Source organism: Rattus rattus, chromosome 4, assembly GCF_011064425.1.
Source record: "Rattus rattus isolate New Zealand chromosome 4, Rrattus_CSIRO_v1, whole genome shotgun sequence".
In the NCBI taxonomy this organism is placed as follows: Eukaryota; Metazoa; Chordata; class Mammalia; order Rodentia; family Muridae; genus Rattus; species Rattus rattus.
This window is the reverse complement of record NC_046157.1, coordinates 136813918-136829063: the sequence shown is the minus strand read 5'-3', so window position 1 is coordinate 136829063 and position 15146 is coordinate 136813918. Positions and strand designations below refer to the sequence as shown.

The window sequence follows — 15146 nt, the reverse complement described above, 5'->3', positions numbered from 1 at the left end:
TATTCAATTGCACATCAGGATTTTATTAAACCCTCTTTAAAGGTTTGCCATTATTTTTTTTCCACATGTATGTGGAGATGTCTGTGTGCTCATGTGTGCGGGTGCCTGAGGATGTCAGAAGAGGGCGCTGGATCCACAGGGAAGTGTAAACCCCTCATCAAAGAAACTGCCCTTTGCAATTGATGGAGACCATTACAGAAAACCACAAGCAATCCCAATGTAGAGTTGTGGAGTTCAGTCAGGGACATCTCTACAAAGCACTCCTGCACCCAAAGATCAGGGAATGTTGTGGAAGGTGCGGCAGGAAGATTATAAGAGCCAGAGGAACAGGGAGAGCTCGCTGTGGATCGTATCTCCTAGTAGTGTCAGAAGCTCCACCCATCATGTCTCAGCAACACGACTCCTTAAAAATGATCTGAACAGGACAACACCAATAAACATGTTAGTGTGGTTGGGGGGAAAACCACACAGTCTAAACGCTACACAGAGAACTACCAGTTACTAAGGAATTCTGAGAGCAGGAGAAATAGTTTTCCCCTGGGACGAGCACACCCATTGGTTATCCAATACCAAGTAGTCAGCCCTGGCAACACACATGCAAGTAACGTTATACAGACAGAGTGGGTTATATTTGGAATATATATGTATGTACACATATGCATGTAACAACAGTTAATAAAAAAGGGACTATAAATCTAAAAGAGAGCACAGAGGAAAGGGAAGGGGGAAATGATGTAACTATAATTTCAAGACTAAAAGAAATAATCGAAAAATAAAAACTAAATGAAAACACAACTCATAAAATGGAAGAAAACATTTGGAACTCATATATTGAATTAGAGAAGAATACCCGGACTAGAGACCAGTGGTTCCTAAAACAGAAAGAGCAACAGGATTCCCTGGTGGGCTTTTTGAAATAGAAAATGCTTAGGCTCTGTCCCCAGAGTTTCTGATTCATTAGATCCGGGATAGAACCCAAAGTATGCATCTCAAGGAAGTGCCAACTGATCCCGGTGCTGCTGGCCCAGGGCCGTGCCTGGAGATCTCTCCTAGGCCTTGAGGCCATCAGAGAGGTTGAGGATCAAGTCAAAGAAGAAAGGGAGCAGCAAGGAATCTGAGATGGCAGAGCCAAGAAAGGAAGCCTAGTAGGAGGGATCAAGACTCCAGAAGTGTTCCCAGTAAGACCTACCGTTAGGTGTTCCAACTGGCTGGTTGACTTCAGAATATCTTCACTTTATAAAATGCCAGCAAGTTGTCCAACCTACTATTTCCAGTGTCAAGTGATGTTGTCCCAAGAGAATGACCAACCATCTCAGTTCATTCACAATCAAGGGTGTTTGTATTCTCTCCAAATTCATATATTGAGAGTCTAACTTCCTCTGACATGGTATTAGGAGGTTGTGGGATCTTAGATAATAGTTCTGTTTAGACTGGGTTGCAAGAATGAGGTTAATACTCTTAGAAGAAACAAAGAAACTCACAAAGAAAAGGCCATATGACACATGAAGGGAAGGCATGTCTACAAGTTAGGAAGACACCAAGTAGTTGCTTGAACTTGATCTCAACTTCTAGCGCTGAGAGCATTAAATGGTTAAGTCTAAGTCACCTGATCTATAGTATCCTGTCGGAGATGACTAACATGAAGCATTTCCCAGGACACAAAACTGTGAGTGGTAAAATCCAGAAAAGTCTCCAGCACATGAGACAATCTGGTCACTCAAGTCTCAGCTTTCTTTGTCCTCAATAAAGACAATGCAGGAAAAATAGTTCTGGTATAATGTTTATTTAAATAGTAATCTTAAAAAGGCTTTATACAAATCATATAAACACAGTCTGACATTGTTTTATTTTTTACATTGAAGAATCACAGTAAAAGCTCTCGAGTTCCCGTGATCTGGCCTAGCCAGCAAATGGTCAAATACCTTTAACCGCACACCCTGGAAAAGATTAGTGTTCCCCTTGTTTTCTTGTCATTCATGCTCATTCCTTGGACCCTCATTCCTGTCAACTCCCCATCCCCACAAAAGAGAGAAAGCAACCCTGTGGCCCTGTGGACCGCTTAGTCCAGGAGAGCGTGGAGGTAATGTGTCATTCAGTACAAGGCAAAAAGGGAGATCAATACTGTGAATTAAGTTTCCCAAAGGGAACAATTCAAGGAGATGGGCCAGCTAGCCTACCTGCGGATGGAGATAACAAATGCACCAAGGTGTCCCCTGGCTAAGTTAGTCAGACCCAGCTGTCTTTCTTTACATCTTACCACAGACCAGCCTCTGGCCTTGCTGAGGTATCCACATGTAGCCCTGGGGACCCTGCTTCTGTTTGGCCCTCAGGGCCCACCCAGAGCCTCAAATCAACCAACGTGAGTAGATGCAGGACTTGCAGAGGGATCCAGGTTGAGTTGCGCATAACTTTAGACAGGGCTGGTCTTTGGAGGGGGAATTATGGTAAAATGGTCCACTGGGCATGTGAGGGCCAGGGCCCGCAGAGTGGGCACTTCTCTCCTTCTTAGAAACCCTCAGCTTTCTGAATCCTAGCTGCGCGGGAGGGTGAAGAGGAGGGCGAGCTAAATACCAACTTCTACTGCATGCCCAACTCAGAGGGCTCCTAACGCTATGCCCCTGGGCTTGACAAATGAACTTTTCACCTCTACCACTGTGCCGACGAGTGCCCAGATCAGCAGTAACACTCAGGCTCTAGGTCAAAGTCACAACACCAGCACCGAGTCCCACATTACCACTCACATACACAGTAGATACAGAGAACTCAAGGGTGCGAAAGACACACACACACACACACACACACACACACACACACACACACACACACACACACACGGGAAAAAATATCTGTCAGTATGACGGTTCCCTCTCTGCATACGAAACACTGCGACATTACCATCTGAACTAGGGTTTTCATAAGTTAACATTTAAAGGACCACAGCCAGTCCCGTTCACCCTCCCCCTTTTGCCTGTGTACAAGACAAATGAAATTGTGGGCGATCACAGCAGCAGAAATGGTCAGACAGTTTACCACTGATAAGCAACAATCTGGACACACTGGTGGGGCTTAGAATGTATTTCTAGGGCACAGACAATCTTTAGGCATTAACACAGAGTCAAGGTTTGGATCTTAATCAGGACGATCTTATCCTTCACGCAATTTCATTATCTTCCTGATGCCTCCCTTTCTGGAGTCATCTAGGGTAGCCAGACTCATTCTGCTGTGGGTCAGAAGTGGGTAGGGGAGCTGGGAATGGAGTCACTGGGGCAGGAGACGCAGGAGGAATGCCTTAACTTGTGAGACAGTGGTGATTCCTACCTAGAGGAAAATACATTTTTCTTCATTGTTTTCAAGGCACTTAATAAAAAACACATGAACTGCTGTGTGTGTGTGTGTGCGTGTGTGTGTGTGTGTGTGTGTGTGTGTCTTTCTCTGTGTACATGGCACATATGTGTATGAATAAGAACTGAGGTCTCCTGAGGTTGAAGCTGTGTGAAGCTCCATCCATAGCACGTGCAAACTTGTGGGTAGAAGTGCGTGCCTTGCACTCACATCTCTGTAAGGATGTAGTCTCCCCGCAAGAAATCAATGTTCTTAACCTATCAAGGAGACTGACTCAACAAAATGTCACTGTCCACACTGGTCACTCTTCCCAGTACAGGCTGCGTTTCTCTCTCCTCCCTTGCTATTCTTTCCCTCTGCTCTGAGACAAAGAATAGAGACTTGCAAAATACTGCCCTTTCTCCCTCCCTCTCCACCCTTCCCGTGTGCGTGTGTGTGTGTGTGTGTGTGTGTGTGTGTGTGTGTGTGTGTGTGCGCATGCGTGCGTGCACAGGTGTGAGCACACATGAACCGTGTATGAGCACGCTGTGTGCACATGTGAATATATGTATTTGTTGTAGAAGAACAAATAGGAGGAGGGAAAAGAAAAGGCAAAGCCACCAGCAGAGGCCCCACAAGGGACACCCCACAGCCATAAACTCTGGGTCTAGATTAAGGAATGGCACCCAGTCATCAAAGCACTTTAAGGCTTGTCTGTGTCTAACCATAGAGGTGTATCTATGGATTCTGATGTATGAAGTTTCTGTTCTGGTTTACTTAAAATCTTATAAGAAAAAATTGTTCGAGCTGACCCTAAAATGGCAGTCTTCCCCTGGATTAAAAAAAGTTAAAGGCAATAACACCCTACTTCAATATGCTAGGACCGGAAACGGCGGCTCCCAGGGTTGGCTGGCAGGGTATGAACACTCCCCAGCAAGTCTCTTGAGTTGGGAGGCCATCTGAGGGTGAGCTAAGCTTTTGTTTCTTAGGTTCCGTTTCTCAGGACGGAAGGGCTGAAAAGCCCCTTCGCTTTTCAAGAAAGAGATATGGAGACCATTGACGATCTCTCCACTTTCTGCCCCGGATAAGCCATCCTCTTCTGCCTCTTTGAGTTGCTCACAGATCAAAAAATAAGAATAAAATATAACAATAGCAATCATAATCATAACAAACCCACAAGCGAAACAGAACTGTGACTCCGAAGAGATGCGCTCCTGTCTGTGTCCCGGCAGAGAACACGGGCCCGGTTCCTGCATTAACGTGACCACCACCGTCCTCTGTGGGCAATGATCCCCTTCACGGCTGCATCTCCCTTTCTCTCTAGACTGGCCTGTCTGTTCTGTCCATACCTTCAGTATTCTGGATCGGTTTGATCCAGATTATGGCATTCAGTTTCCAAAGGAAAAAAAAAAAAACGTAATCTTCCCTAGCCCCTCTCGCTGGAATGAAACGCCAGAAGCGATTCAGACACAATCGGTCATGCCTCCGAGCAGCACTTCTGGTGATTGATCTTGACCTTGTGCTTGAGGCCGTCGTAGAGCTCAAAGTTGTAGTTCTCCAGTGTGGTGCAGCTTCTCGAACTCAGGCCAGAGTAGGAGCAGGTGCAGTAGAGGAGGAGGCCCGCACAGGTGGCCCCCAGCAGGACACCCAGCGAGCTCATGGCAATGATGGTGATCAGGATGGGGTCCAGTGTGTACAGCCAGCTCTTTTCTTTGCCAGATGAGGGACCACCAGCCCCTGAGGTAGAGGAAGAAGAGTTGTTCCAATCTCCTTCATAGTCATCTACGGCACAAAACACACAAGATTGTAGGCATGGAGACAAAAGTGAGGCTCCCCAGACCCAAGGCACAGAGTAAGTTCTCTCTGTGTGTCTCTGTTCTACCCCTCTCTCTCTCTGTCTCTCTAATAATTACATATATTATATCACTTTATTTGTAAAGAGTATCCTAGGCTGGCCTTGAACTTGCCTCAACTTCATGAGTAGCGGGTCTAAAGGCGTTCACCAGCATATCCAGTTTTATGTAGTGTTAGGGATCAAACTCAGGGCTCAGCATATGCTAGCAAAGCGCTTTGCCAACTGGCTGCAGCTCCAGCCCCTGCAGATTTGCTCTTTAAGGACTGGTGATATAGTTGGTGACAGAACACCTGCCTAAAATGGATGGGGTCCTAAATTCAATCCCCTGTACTATAAAATACACAGACGATAGATAGATGATAGATAGATGATAGATAGATAGATAGATAGATAGATAGATAGATAGATAGGTATCTGAGACTTAAGTAAGCTGACTTACATTATGTAAGTTCAGATTTGTTGTTGTTTGTTTGTTTTTGCTGGGGATGATCAAGCCCAGGGCCTTATGCATGCTAAGCAGGTGTTATCACCAGTAGGCTGTACCTGCAACCCTCAGGTTTTAACAGACTCCCAGGGGTCACCTGGCAATGCCCAGGATGGCCATGTGTCTCAGGAACACTTCGTCGTGTGCCTTCTCATCCCTCATTTCCGACTGCTTCAAGTTAAATCGAAGGACTGGATGAGATTGTTTTCATGGCGTGAGCTTCTGCACTTAGCACTCCTGGCTATATATGTAGCCAATCTCCTTTCTGGCCCTCAGACCTCCCCTGATATGTATACTTTATTGGTATAGGTTAAGCTGCCCCCCACCATTCTTGTTTAAGTTCAAACTCTTAGTGCTTTATTAGAATGTGATCCTATTAGGAATCAAGGCCTTTGCTGAGCAACAAGAAGAAACCATTAGGCTGGGCCCTAACCCCAATCTGACTGGTACCCTTATGGAGAGGGAGAACATAGACATGGGCCAGAGAGAAGGAGGGAGGAAAGAGAAGGGGGGGGAGAAGGGAGGCAGGAAGGCAGAGAGGGAGGGAGAGAGAGATAGAGATAGAGAGAAGGGAAGGAAGAAGGGGGGAGAGATAGAAATAGAGAAATAGAGATATCTAGATAAGGAGTAGAAGGGGAGGGAGGAAGGGGGATAGAAGGGAGAGAGAGAGAGAGAGAGAGAGAGAGAGAGAGAGAGAGAGAGAGAGAGAGAAACAGAGAGACAGAGAGACAGAGAAAGAGAGAAAGAGAGACAGAGATCCTTATAGCCTTCAGAAGGAACCAGCCTTGTAAGAAAATAAATTTCTGTGAGTGAAGCAACCAAGCTTGTGTCCTCACTACAGTCACCTGAGGAAAAGGGCATCCTTACATATCTAGTGTAGGAACAAGGCATGACTGCATGTGGAACTCATGTCCTCTGGGTCCCCTAAGAATTCCAGGAGGAAAGCAGAGGGGTACTTCCTTTTTATTAGTAGGTACAGAAACTGAGGTTTGAAAGACCTGGTGACCAGTAAGTGGCATCAGGCAGGGAACAAGCAGTTAACACAGGGCCAGGAGCCAGCGTTCTGCATCTTCCGCCCACCCCGTGCCTTGCTCTTTAGCACGTCTGTTTGATCTTCTGCAGACTCCTATATAGGCCAGTTGCACGCTTTTGCCCATAAAAGGAGAACTGGAGTGTGTTTTGCAGGAGATCCTGCAGCCAGCTGACAAGGTGCTGTTTGGGTTTGTCACTCTAGTTTCTATAATGACATTTGAAGTTTCTGATTAAGGTCATGTAAGAAGCAACTGTTCTCCTAAATGTTCAGGCTTGGTCTCAAGTCATTCTGTGAGTAGGGTCCCAGAGATCACTCCAGGCACTTCCAGAAGCCCAGGAGAGCTTCACTGCTTCATTGAAGGCAGAAATAACACCTATGTGTTTGTGCCCCCTCCCAAGACTCTGGAATTAGCTTCCAGAAATATGTGCATTTAAAATGCAAAGCTACGACTTGGAATAAATATGAAAATATAAGGTGGGCAGTGTAGACAAAACCCCTAAATCTTCAATAAGCAAGTTCTGGCATCTTGGATAGTATTACAAAGTTTCCTGTATGCAGTGGGATGAGCTGCCCATGCTAGCCTGAGACCATTCACATTCAGATAATTCACTCTGGCCTTTCTGTGGAGGAGGTCATGGGGGTCAATCAGTGACAGCAAAGAGGATGGGGGTCAAGCAGTGATGGCAGAGAGGGGCTCACTTTACACTTCTGAAGGGGTTTTCCAGGTTTGAAGTCCATCCGTAGAGAAAGTTGCCTGAAATAGGGGCCTGTTTCAGATTAGGCCAAGGGGATCCAGTAAGCTTTCTAAATCTGGAGCTTTGACCCTGGCAAAGTAATTAATGTCTCCTTCATTCTTTTCTGAGTCCTTTCCACTTGTATTCCTGACCAATAGTTCTAAATTCGGGTCCTCCAATAGCCAGAGCATTATTTTTGTTGACATTTTTATAACCAAAGTTTGAATTTCATGATTATCTGTTAAATCATAGTAATACCCACCATCAATCTCATCTTCATAGCCCTCTCCCCCATGGATTTCTGGGATGTCCACTATTAAAATAAAAAAAAAAAGGAAAACAAACACACCAAATTATCAGATTTTCTATCATCATAGCTAAAAGGCAAAGAGCCAACCATTGTTGAGCCCAGCTCCCATTGTGGTGAGGGTCTAAAGAATCACACGCACTGTAAGATCATTTCGCATGCACGCTGCTAGGTTGTTTCTCCTACGAAGGAGCTTCCTTTCAACAGTGACCAGAAAACAAACTAAGAAAGGTCATATCTTCAGTGGCAAGTAGGCTCTGTTTCCATAACTGTCATTCATTACCCGCTGAGGTTTCTAGGAAGGCCCCTCAGCACTATGGATATCCCCAGCCACCATTACAATGTCACATACTTAGGGCAGCAAACTGCCTCTCCCCATTGGTGTGCACATAAGAAGTCATGGGACAACTGAAAAAAGTCATGCTTCGTTATTAGAGGGCTTACTATAAAAGAACTAGAAGAACGTCTTGGTGTTCCCCTCTCACGTATGTGCTGCTATCCCAGGCTAATTTTGTGTTGTTTTCTCCCCCACTGTTTACCAAGAGATCAAACATAGGCACCCAATCTGACTAGTCCAGGCTTGAATAGAGTTAACTGGTGCTGAAATTTTCCAGTATGATCATTGCCTATCTTTTTTCTTTTATATGATAATTTGAGGGATGTGCAAGATGGGTGATTTTATGCACAAAACTGTCCAACTTGTAGAAATCAGAACCAACGAAAATTACGCATCTAAAATGCTAAAACATCTAAAAAGAGATGTGATAATAAGCAGGGTCTTTTCATTTCTGCCCATGTCTCGAGCTGATTAGGACACCTAAAATGTCTAGGAGCCGAAGTAGCAATGAGAGGAACTGTAGACTACATGGAATGTCTTGTTCATCGATATCATGTATCAGAGAACATCTCCTTGACCGTAAACTGAACTGAGGATGGATCTATCATGGTCACCCTGGAAATCTATTCATTTCCAATCATATTAAAAGTCTTCTTCATTCCTGGCCAGAGTGCTAAAGCATGCTCATACCCCCTCGGCCTCTAGAAAAGGACACCGGAACCACCTGCCAAGATTCAGCAGAAAAGAGCCGCTGCCATGTGGCGCTAGTCCTCTGTGAGTCCAGCCTGTTCCTGGCATGCTTTTAGCATAGCAACTGGCACCTGTGGGCTATGCCAGCTTTCCTACCTCGATGCCCATTATTCTCCAGGCCCCCACAAAGCAGCCTGCTTCTTTGGAATGAAGATGTGAAGATGATTGGACAAGACACAGGTGGTGTCTGTCACAGGGATCACAGCGAGCTTATGAAAGTCAACCCAGCCTTTTTTTAAAAATAGGATTATGTACTGAAAAAACAAGAGGAAGCTGGAAAAAGCTCACATTCCTGACAATTAATCACTTTGATGGAATGCTCATAGGTTTTAACATCTTCATGAGCAGAGGATACAGAATACTGGATAAGACTATGTGAGTCAGACATGGGCAAGAACCTTGGGGGCTCTTATCAGTGGCTGTGGGGCCAAGCCCTGTACTTGATTTAGGTGTTTGGTCTCTGTTAAAGACCAGAAAAAATCTTGAAGGCTGGAATGCCACCTTGTTCCATAGACTCTGATCATGGACTAGAAAGGAATGATGTGACATTGGTCTTGAAGGGAAAGGGCACGTGGATGCCAGTGACGGTGAGGACATTTCCTACTCATCCTGTCTTCTCTAGAGGGAGAGGACTGGATGAGACGGCTTCCTAAGAACTGGCCCATTCCTAAGTTTCAGTGGAATCCCTCGCTCAACCCCGGCTGAGATTCCGCACCTGGAGAATCAAAGGCCACTTAAGGTAAGGGACACTTGAGCGGCTCAGCTCTGCTCTTGGAATAATCACCATCCCAGGAATGTGGGTGAGTGGGAAGGGGTCAAGAAAAGGATAAGTTAATCAACATTTTCAAAAGCACATCTGTTCGCCAAGCCTTAAAGAGAGAATAGCACACTGGGGAAAACCCAAATAAAAGGAACATTTGTACAAAAAAGCAATTTACTTTGATAGCAATTTCTCTAGTCCCCTTGCTCATGTTCTTGATATCTGTATTTGATTAAGAGATTTTTTCCTCTCAAAACTGTCTTTGCCTTTCACTGGCACTTGCTTTCTCAGTTGTGCACACTAGGTAAAATGGGGGATGCTTTTATTTATTTATTAATTAATTAATTAATTTATTTACTTTGATGAAGGCTGGAAAAAGATGGTTAGTATAGGAGGTTCTGGAGTTCTGGTAAAGACAAAGTAAGAGAAGGATGGGCAGTTGCTGTCACACAGTCCAGAAGGAGGGGTCCTGGCTCCCACATGAGACAGGAAGAAGGATGAGTTTGAACACTAGGCAGGGAGTGAGGTAGCAGCTGTGTGGGAGGAAGAAATGTCAGCCTCAGGATGCTGTGCCAGCTGGGAAACCAAGGACAGGTTGGAGATGACAAGGATTTAGAATCTAATCGCAGTGGGAGAAATGTTTGGAGGAGATGATCCCAAATTGTATTAGTGGTAAGGTGTGTTTGTGAGCGTGAGCTCGGGAGAATGAAATGAACCACCCAGCACAGCAGGACAGGTCTGCAAGAGATCGCACCACCCACAGGATTTCTACTTCCAACCTCTGTGCTCCCATGACTCTGTTTTCTTCTTGGAAAACTGTGGAGTCAACCTGAGGCCAGTCTGACCACAGAGCCTGATCGCTAACTCTCAAGGGCTAATGCAATGGCTACCCTCTCACTTGGTCACTCAAACTAATGGGAACACTGAGACTTGTTCAGTTTCTCTAGGGAGTACACTGTATTACCACACACATCTCTACTACTCTATCCTATCCTGTGTGTGTGTGTGTGTGTGTGTGTGTGTGTGTGTGTGTGTGTACCCACATGGATGCAAGAGGATTCTCAATTATTACTCCTCAGAGGCTCTCCGCCTTGCTTTTCTTGGCGTTTGTTTTGTTTTTAAGACAGTCTCACTTGTCTTGGGACTTGCCAGTCCAGCAGGCCTGGATGGCCAGTGAGCCCCAGATCTGTCTCGCCATATCCAGTGCCTGATTAGACGCATACATAATCACACCTAGCATTTTCACGCGGCTTCTGAAGATTGAACTCCAGTCCTTACACTTGTGATGCCAACTGCGTCATCATTCTGGCCTCTCCACTCTATCCCACAGAAACCAAGCATCCTGGCTGGATGGCTGGCTCACATTTTGCTGGTATCTTCTAAGGACTTTCTATTTGTGATCTGAAGTTTGGAGCTTCGAGATTTCCATGACAGGCATCACCCAGAAAGAGGAGGCTGAACCACATTCAAAGCACAGTCTCACCTAACCAACTGGGCAGCCATCACGTATAAAGGTTTACTAGGTGGCCAGAGACCACACTAAGAAATTTGGGTAGAATTTGGGTAGTAAAGACCTGTGGAATCTGGTCTCTACCATTAGGATGCATCAGTATGACTGGGAAACAGAACCACCAGAATAGCATGAGGGAAAAATGAAGCATTTGTAAAGGGAACTCCACAGTGCTGCTGGAGCCCAGGGGAGGAATTAGGCAAATGAAGCTGGACCCTTATCAGCTAGGAAGATGTGGGAGTTGGATGTTGCAGAGTTCAGGATATTGCAAGGTGGGGTTGGGGACACTCCATGTCCCCATCTGTTTGGCTGTCAGGATCACATCTCAGCCTTTTCACCCACACATTTGTCTTTTGGCTTTTTGGTTTGCAATCCTCTGTGACCCGCAAATCTCCCACCTTGCATTTGTCTACGAGTGAGGCGGAGCTCTGCTCACTCTCAGTGGCTGCAGACCAGTGTGGTAAGATGAAGAGACGAACTCAGAGGACTGAAAGCCGTTAGATAGCACTGGCAGAGTTGCCTCCATTTCAGAATGAAAACAACCCAACTAACAAAACCCTGGCCGCGTTGACGCTGCAACGGAAATCCGACTGAGGCCCAGGAGTCACCTTGCCTCCTCAGGTCTCCCTTCCTTTTACAGGGTCAAGAGCCCATAGTCACAAGACGCAGAGTGTCTCAAGATCTTGCCTAGCTGTTGTTATGCTGGGTTTCAGACAGAGAGATGCTGTAGCTAGTTACTAAAACCTCTCTGGACTGCTTCAGAGTCATCCTAGAAGGGTCAAGTATGGTAGTGTCCGGCTTAGCAGACTGTGCACTGTAGCACAAATGGTGAGAAGCCATGCCCAGTCACAAGCAGCCTCCTCTAATGGAAAGTGTTTCTCCCTAAAGGGGCCTGGGATACTGCCTGGTACTGTCAGACCCATGCTAGTTGGGGGGGACACCCCTTGACACTCCTACTTGAGGCTGGGAACCCCCAACGACCTCTCCAGTAGCCCCCCCTTCTCCCTCCCTGAGGAGGCTAGCACCTTCATTAGTTTGCCTTTCTGCAGTTTCTAACAGGAAATTCTCAGCCTTCGCTTTCTCCACCTGTTATGCTACGGTTTACTGGGAGAGTATCAGCCTTGACAGCGTTCTGTGTACGAGGAACTTCACAGGATTGCCAGGGGAATGGGCAGTCTGCTTCAAACTGCTGGCTGCTTTTAGATAAATAATGTAAGACGGTCCATCCCTGGGTCACTTGCATGGGATGATTTCAGAACATGATACACATTGATTTTCTTCCACAAGGCCCTTCCATGACAACTGTGGGCAGGGGTATATGAGATCAGACTTGCCACCCAATGCATGGGACAAAGACATTCAGAGAACCACTTTGCATAAGCATCACTCTGTACCAGGACAGAGGTGGCATGGGCATACAGGAGCTCCGGGTCAGGAGCAGATGGTCCTCTGATTGGTCCTAGGTGTCAGAGCCCCTCCCTATCCTGACTTCCTGAGTTCACTCTGTGCCCTTCTGCTCTGGAATCCCATCAGTAGCATTTCTTTAAAAAGATGTATTTTGCTTTGTTTTAATGTGTACTTGTATGAGTGCATGATACACGTGTTTGCAAATGCCCACAGAAGCCAGAAGAGGGTATTGGATCTCCTGGAGCCGGGGCTACAGGTGGCTGTGAACACCTACAAGACAGTACACATTCTTAACAGCTGAACTATCGGTCTCTTCAGCCCCCATCGTCTGCCTTTCTGGTGAGGGTTGACATACACAAGGAGACTTCGAAACACAAGAGTTCTGTCATTCACACTACCCCTGATCATTTCTTCTCCCAGCCCTGCCTTCTCTTAAGTCACTTTGAAGAACATGGAAAGCACAGAGCACTGGGAGCACAGAGTTCCACATTTTCAACACCTGCTCGTTTGCTGCTGTTACTGGGCACTCGGGAGCTGATGAAATGAGTACCCAGTGGCACGGTCTTACATCTCCACCGTAACTGCGGCTGGGCAGTAACGTCTTATAGAAAGCTGGTCTTGATGTCTACTAAAGCTACGCTCAACTAGCTTTGAAAGAACTCAAGAGCCTCTTACAGGAAACCTCTGGACACTTTCATTTGTGAAGGTCCCAGGTGTCAACATTTCCCTTTTACAGATGAAGTGGACTGAGGAAGGTAGAAAAATGCAGGAAGCCACTGAACAAATCATCCCGAGACCAAAAGCAAGCTAAGGATTTTCAGCACCTTGTTCTCGGCTGGTGATTTATCTGGGAGATGCTTTGGGCTGCTGAGAGCTGTTGTTGGATTTGATTCCAAGTTCCTGAAGCCCCCCTCCCCACCCCGCAGCAGCCAGCTAAATCAATGGGTCATTCAGGTAGAAGTCGCCTTCAGAAAATTCTCTCCGCCACTCTGTTTTCTATTTTTCTCCCAGCAGGAAGCACAACACTGAGATCTCAATAAACCAGAAATAATGGAGGACTAAAGAGATATTTCTTGGCGCTTCAAAATGTTTAATTTGGTTTCGAATTTAGTGTTGGCTGAGGGTTCTCCCTCCCCACCACACTTAATTTCCCTAATTCAGTTTGTTCATCCCCAGTTGCAGTGAGAAGCCAGAAGTTCAGATGCTGCTACAGCCTTTGCCAAATCTGCATTGGGAAGTCAGGCTACTTGAGAGCTGTTCGTCTCTTACTGGGTTTGGCCTGAGTTTAGGAGCCCCCCAGAAGATCCTTTAGCACGGAATTTTTCTTTTTAATCTTTCAGGGTACAGCCAAACGTATGGAGGGTCACGGAAAAAAAACAAGTTTTGGAATTTTTCCATGTGGCTTCCATTAGGAAAAGACAAAGGAGGTTGGGATGAGTTGACTGGGAGAGTATCATCTTGCATGCAGTCATTATTTTCTATTATTTGTAGTTAAAAACTACGAAGGAACCCTTGAAAGGCTTGGGAATATTGACTGCAAATGAGAAGGCTGTAGAATGATCTAGTAACACCTTCAGGCACGAAGGCAGATGAGCAGCGAGGCCCAGGAAGTCTCCAATGGCATGGAAATAAGAAAAGTGCAGCCAGCGAGACATTTATAACAGGGATGGGATTATAAAACAAGGCATATTTTTTAAAAAACCAACTAAGTCATTGAAAACCCAGATATTCTCCATCCCCCAAAGTAGGTGTGTCAACAAGTAACTGGCTCTCTGCACCCTTTCTTTGACTAGGTTCTATTAAGAAAAGATGGTGGGGGAAGACACAGAGAATCTTAGGGGAAAACCATTCTACCTCCCACCCCACATTCCTAGAGATGTAAAAGAAAATAATTCTTCTAAATCTAAATGCCAGAGATTTTTTTCTTTTTCTAGTGGGACTTTTGACGTTTCTTATATCCATGAGTTCCAGTAATCAAGAGGTACTGGGCCAGTCAGCTTGTCAATCCTGACCAAATGCCTGAGAGAAACAAAGTGTAGGTGGGTGGGGGGCGCTGTTTGCTTTGCCTTATGGTTCCACAGGACTTAGTTGGCAGTCACTGGTCCCATGACTGTGGGCTCTCAGCGAGTCAGAGAACATGTCAAGAAAGGAAGAGCTGAGTAAAACTCTTCACCTCGTGGTAGCCATTGGGAAGCAGAGAGAGACACACAAGAAGTGAAGGACAAAATACACCGCTCAGGGGCACACACATTTTTTTCCCAACCACATTCCACATCCTAATAGCCTGTTCAGTATTTCCTTACCAATGACTTAACCCATTGATAAAGTCAGTACCTTCAGACAGTCATCTCTCCCTTTAACACATGAACCTTTGGGGACATTTTATTACCCAAACCATAAAGTAAACATAGAAGAAACATCACTCAGGTAGAGCAGTTTGATGCAAGCTTGGTCAAGAGGGAAGACCAGGCTGAAGAATCAAAACTAAATGGGTATTTTCTAAAAGGTTAACAAATTCTACTACTCTGTCCCCACACATGTCCGTTATAAGTTGGGCTCTGCTCAGACATTCTTATAAGTAAGAATGAGTTACTCAATAATATAATTTTTACAGCGGCTAATAAGGTATCATTCTCAGTCCATTGGTG

At 45.7% G+C, this 15146-nt stretch overlaps 1 protein-coding gene across 1 annotated transcript in view; it reads right to left on the bottom strand.

Moving 5' to 3' along the window:
• Positions 1-4081: 4081 nt before the first annotated feature.
• Nrp2 (neuropilin 2) overlaps positions 4082-15146 on the bottom strand; it is a 112943-nt gene continuing 101878 nt past the window's right edge. Inside the window, exons 16-17 of the mRNA XM_032901197.1 lie at positions 7690-7740; positions 4082-5103 (exon numbers count right to left, since the gene is read on the bottom strand). Coding sequence (XP_032757088.1) covers positions 4799-5103; positions 7690-7740 — 356 coding nt within the window. The 3' untranslated portion in view covers positions 4082-4798. The remainder of the gene's footprint in view (positions 5104-7689; positions 7741-15146) is intronic.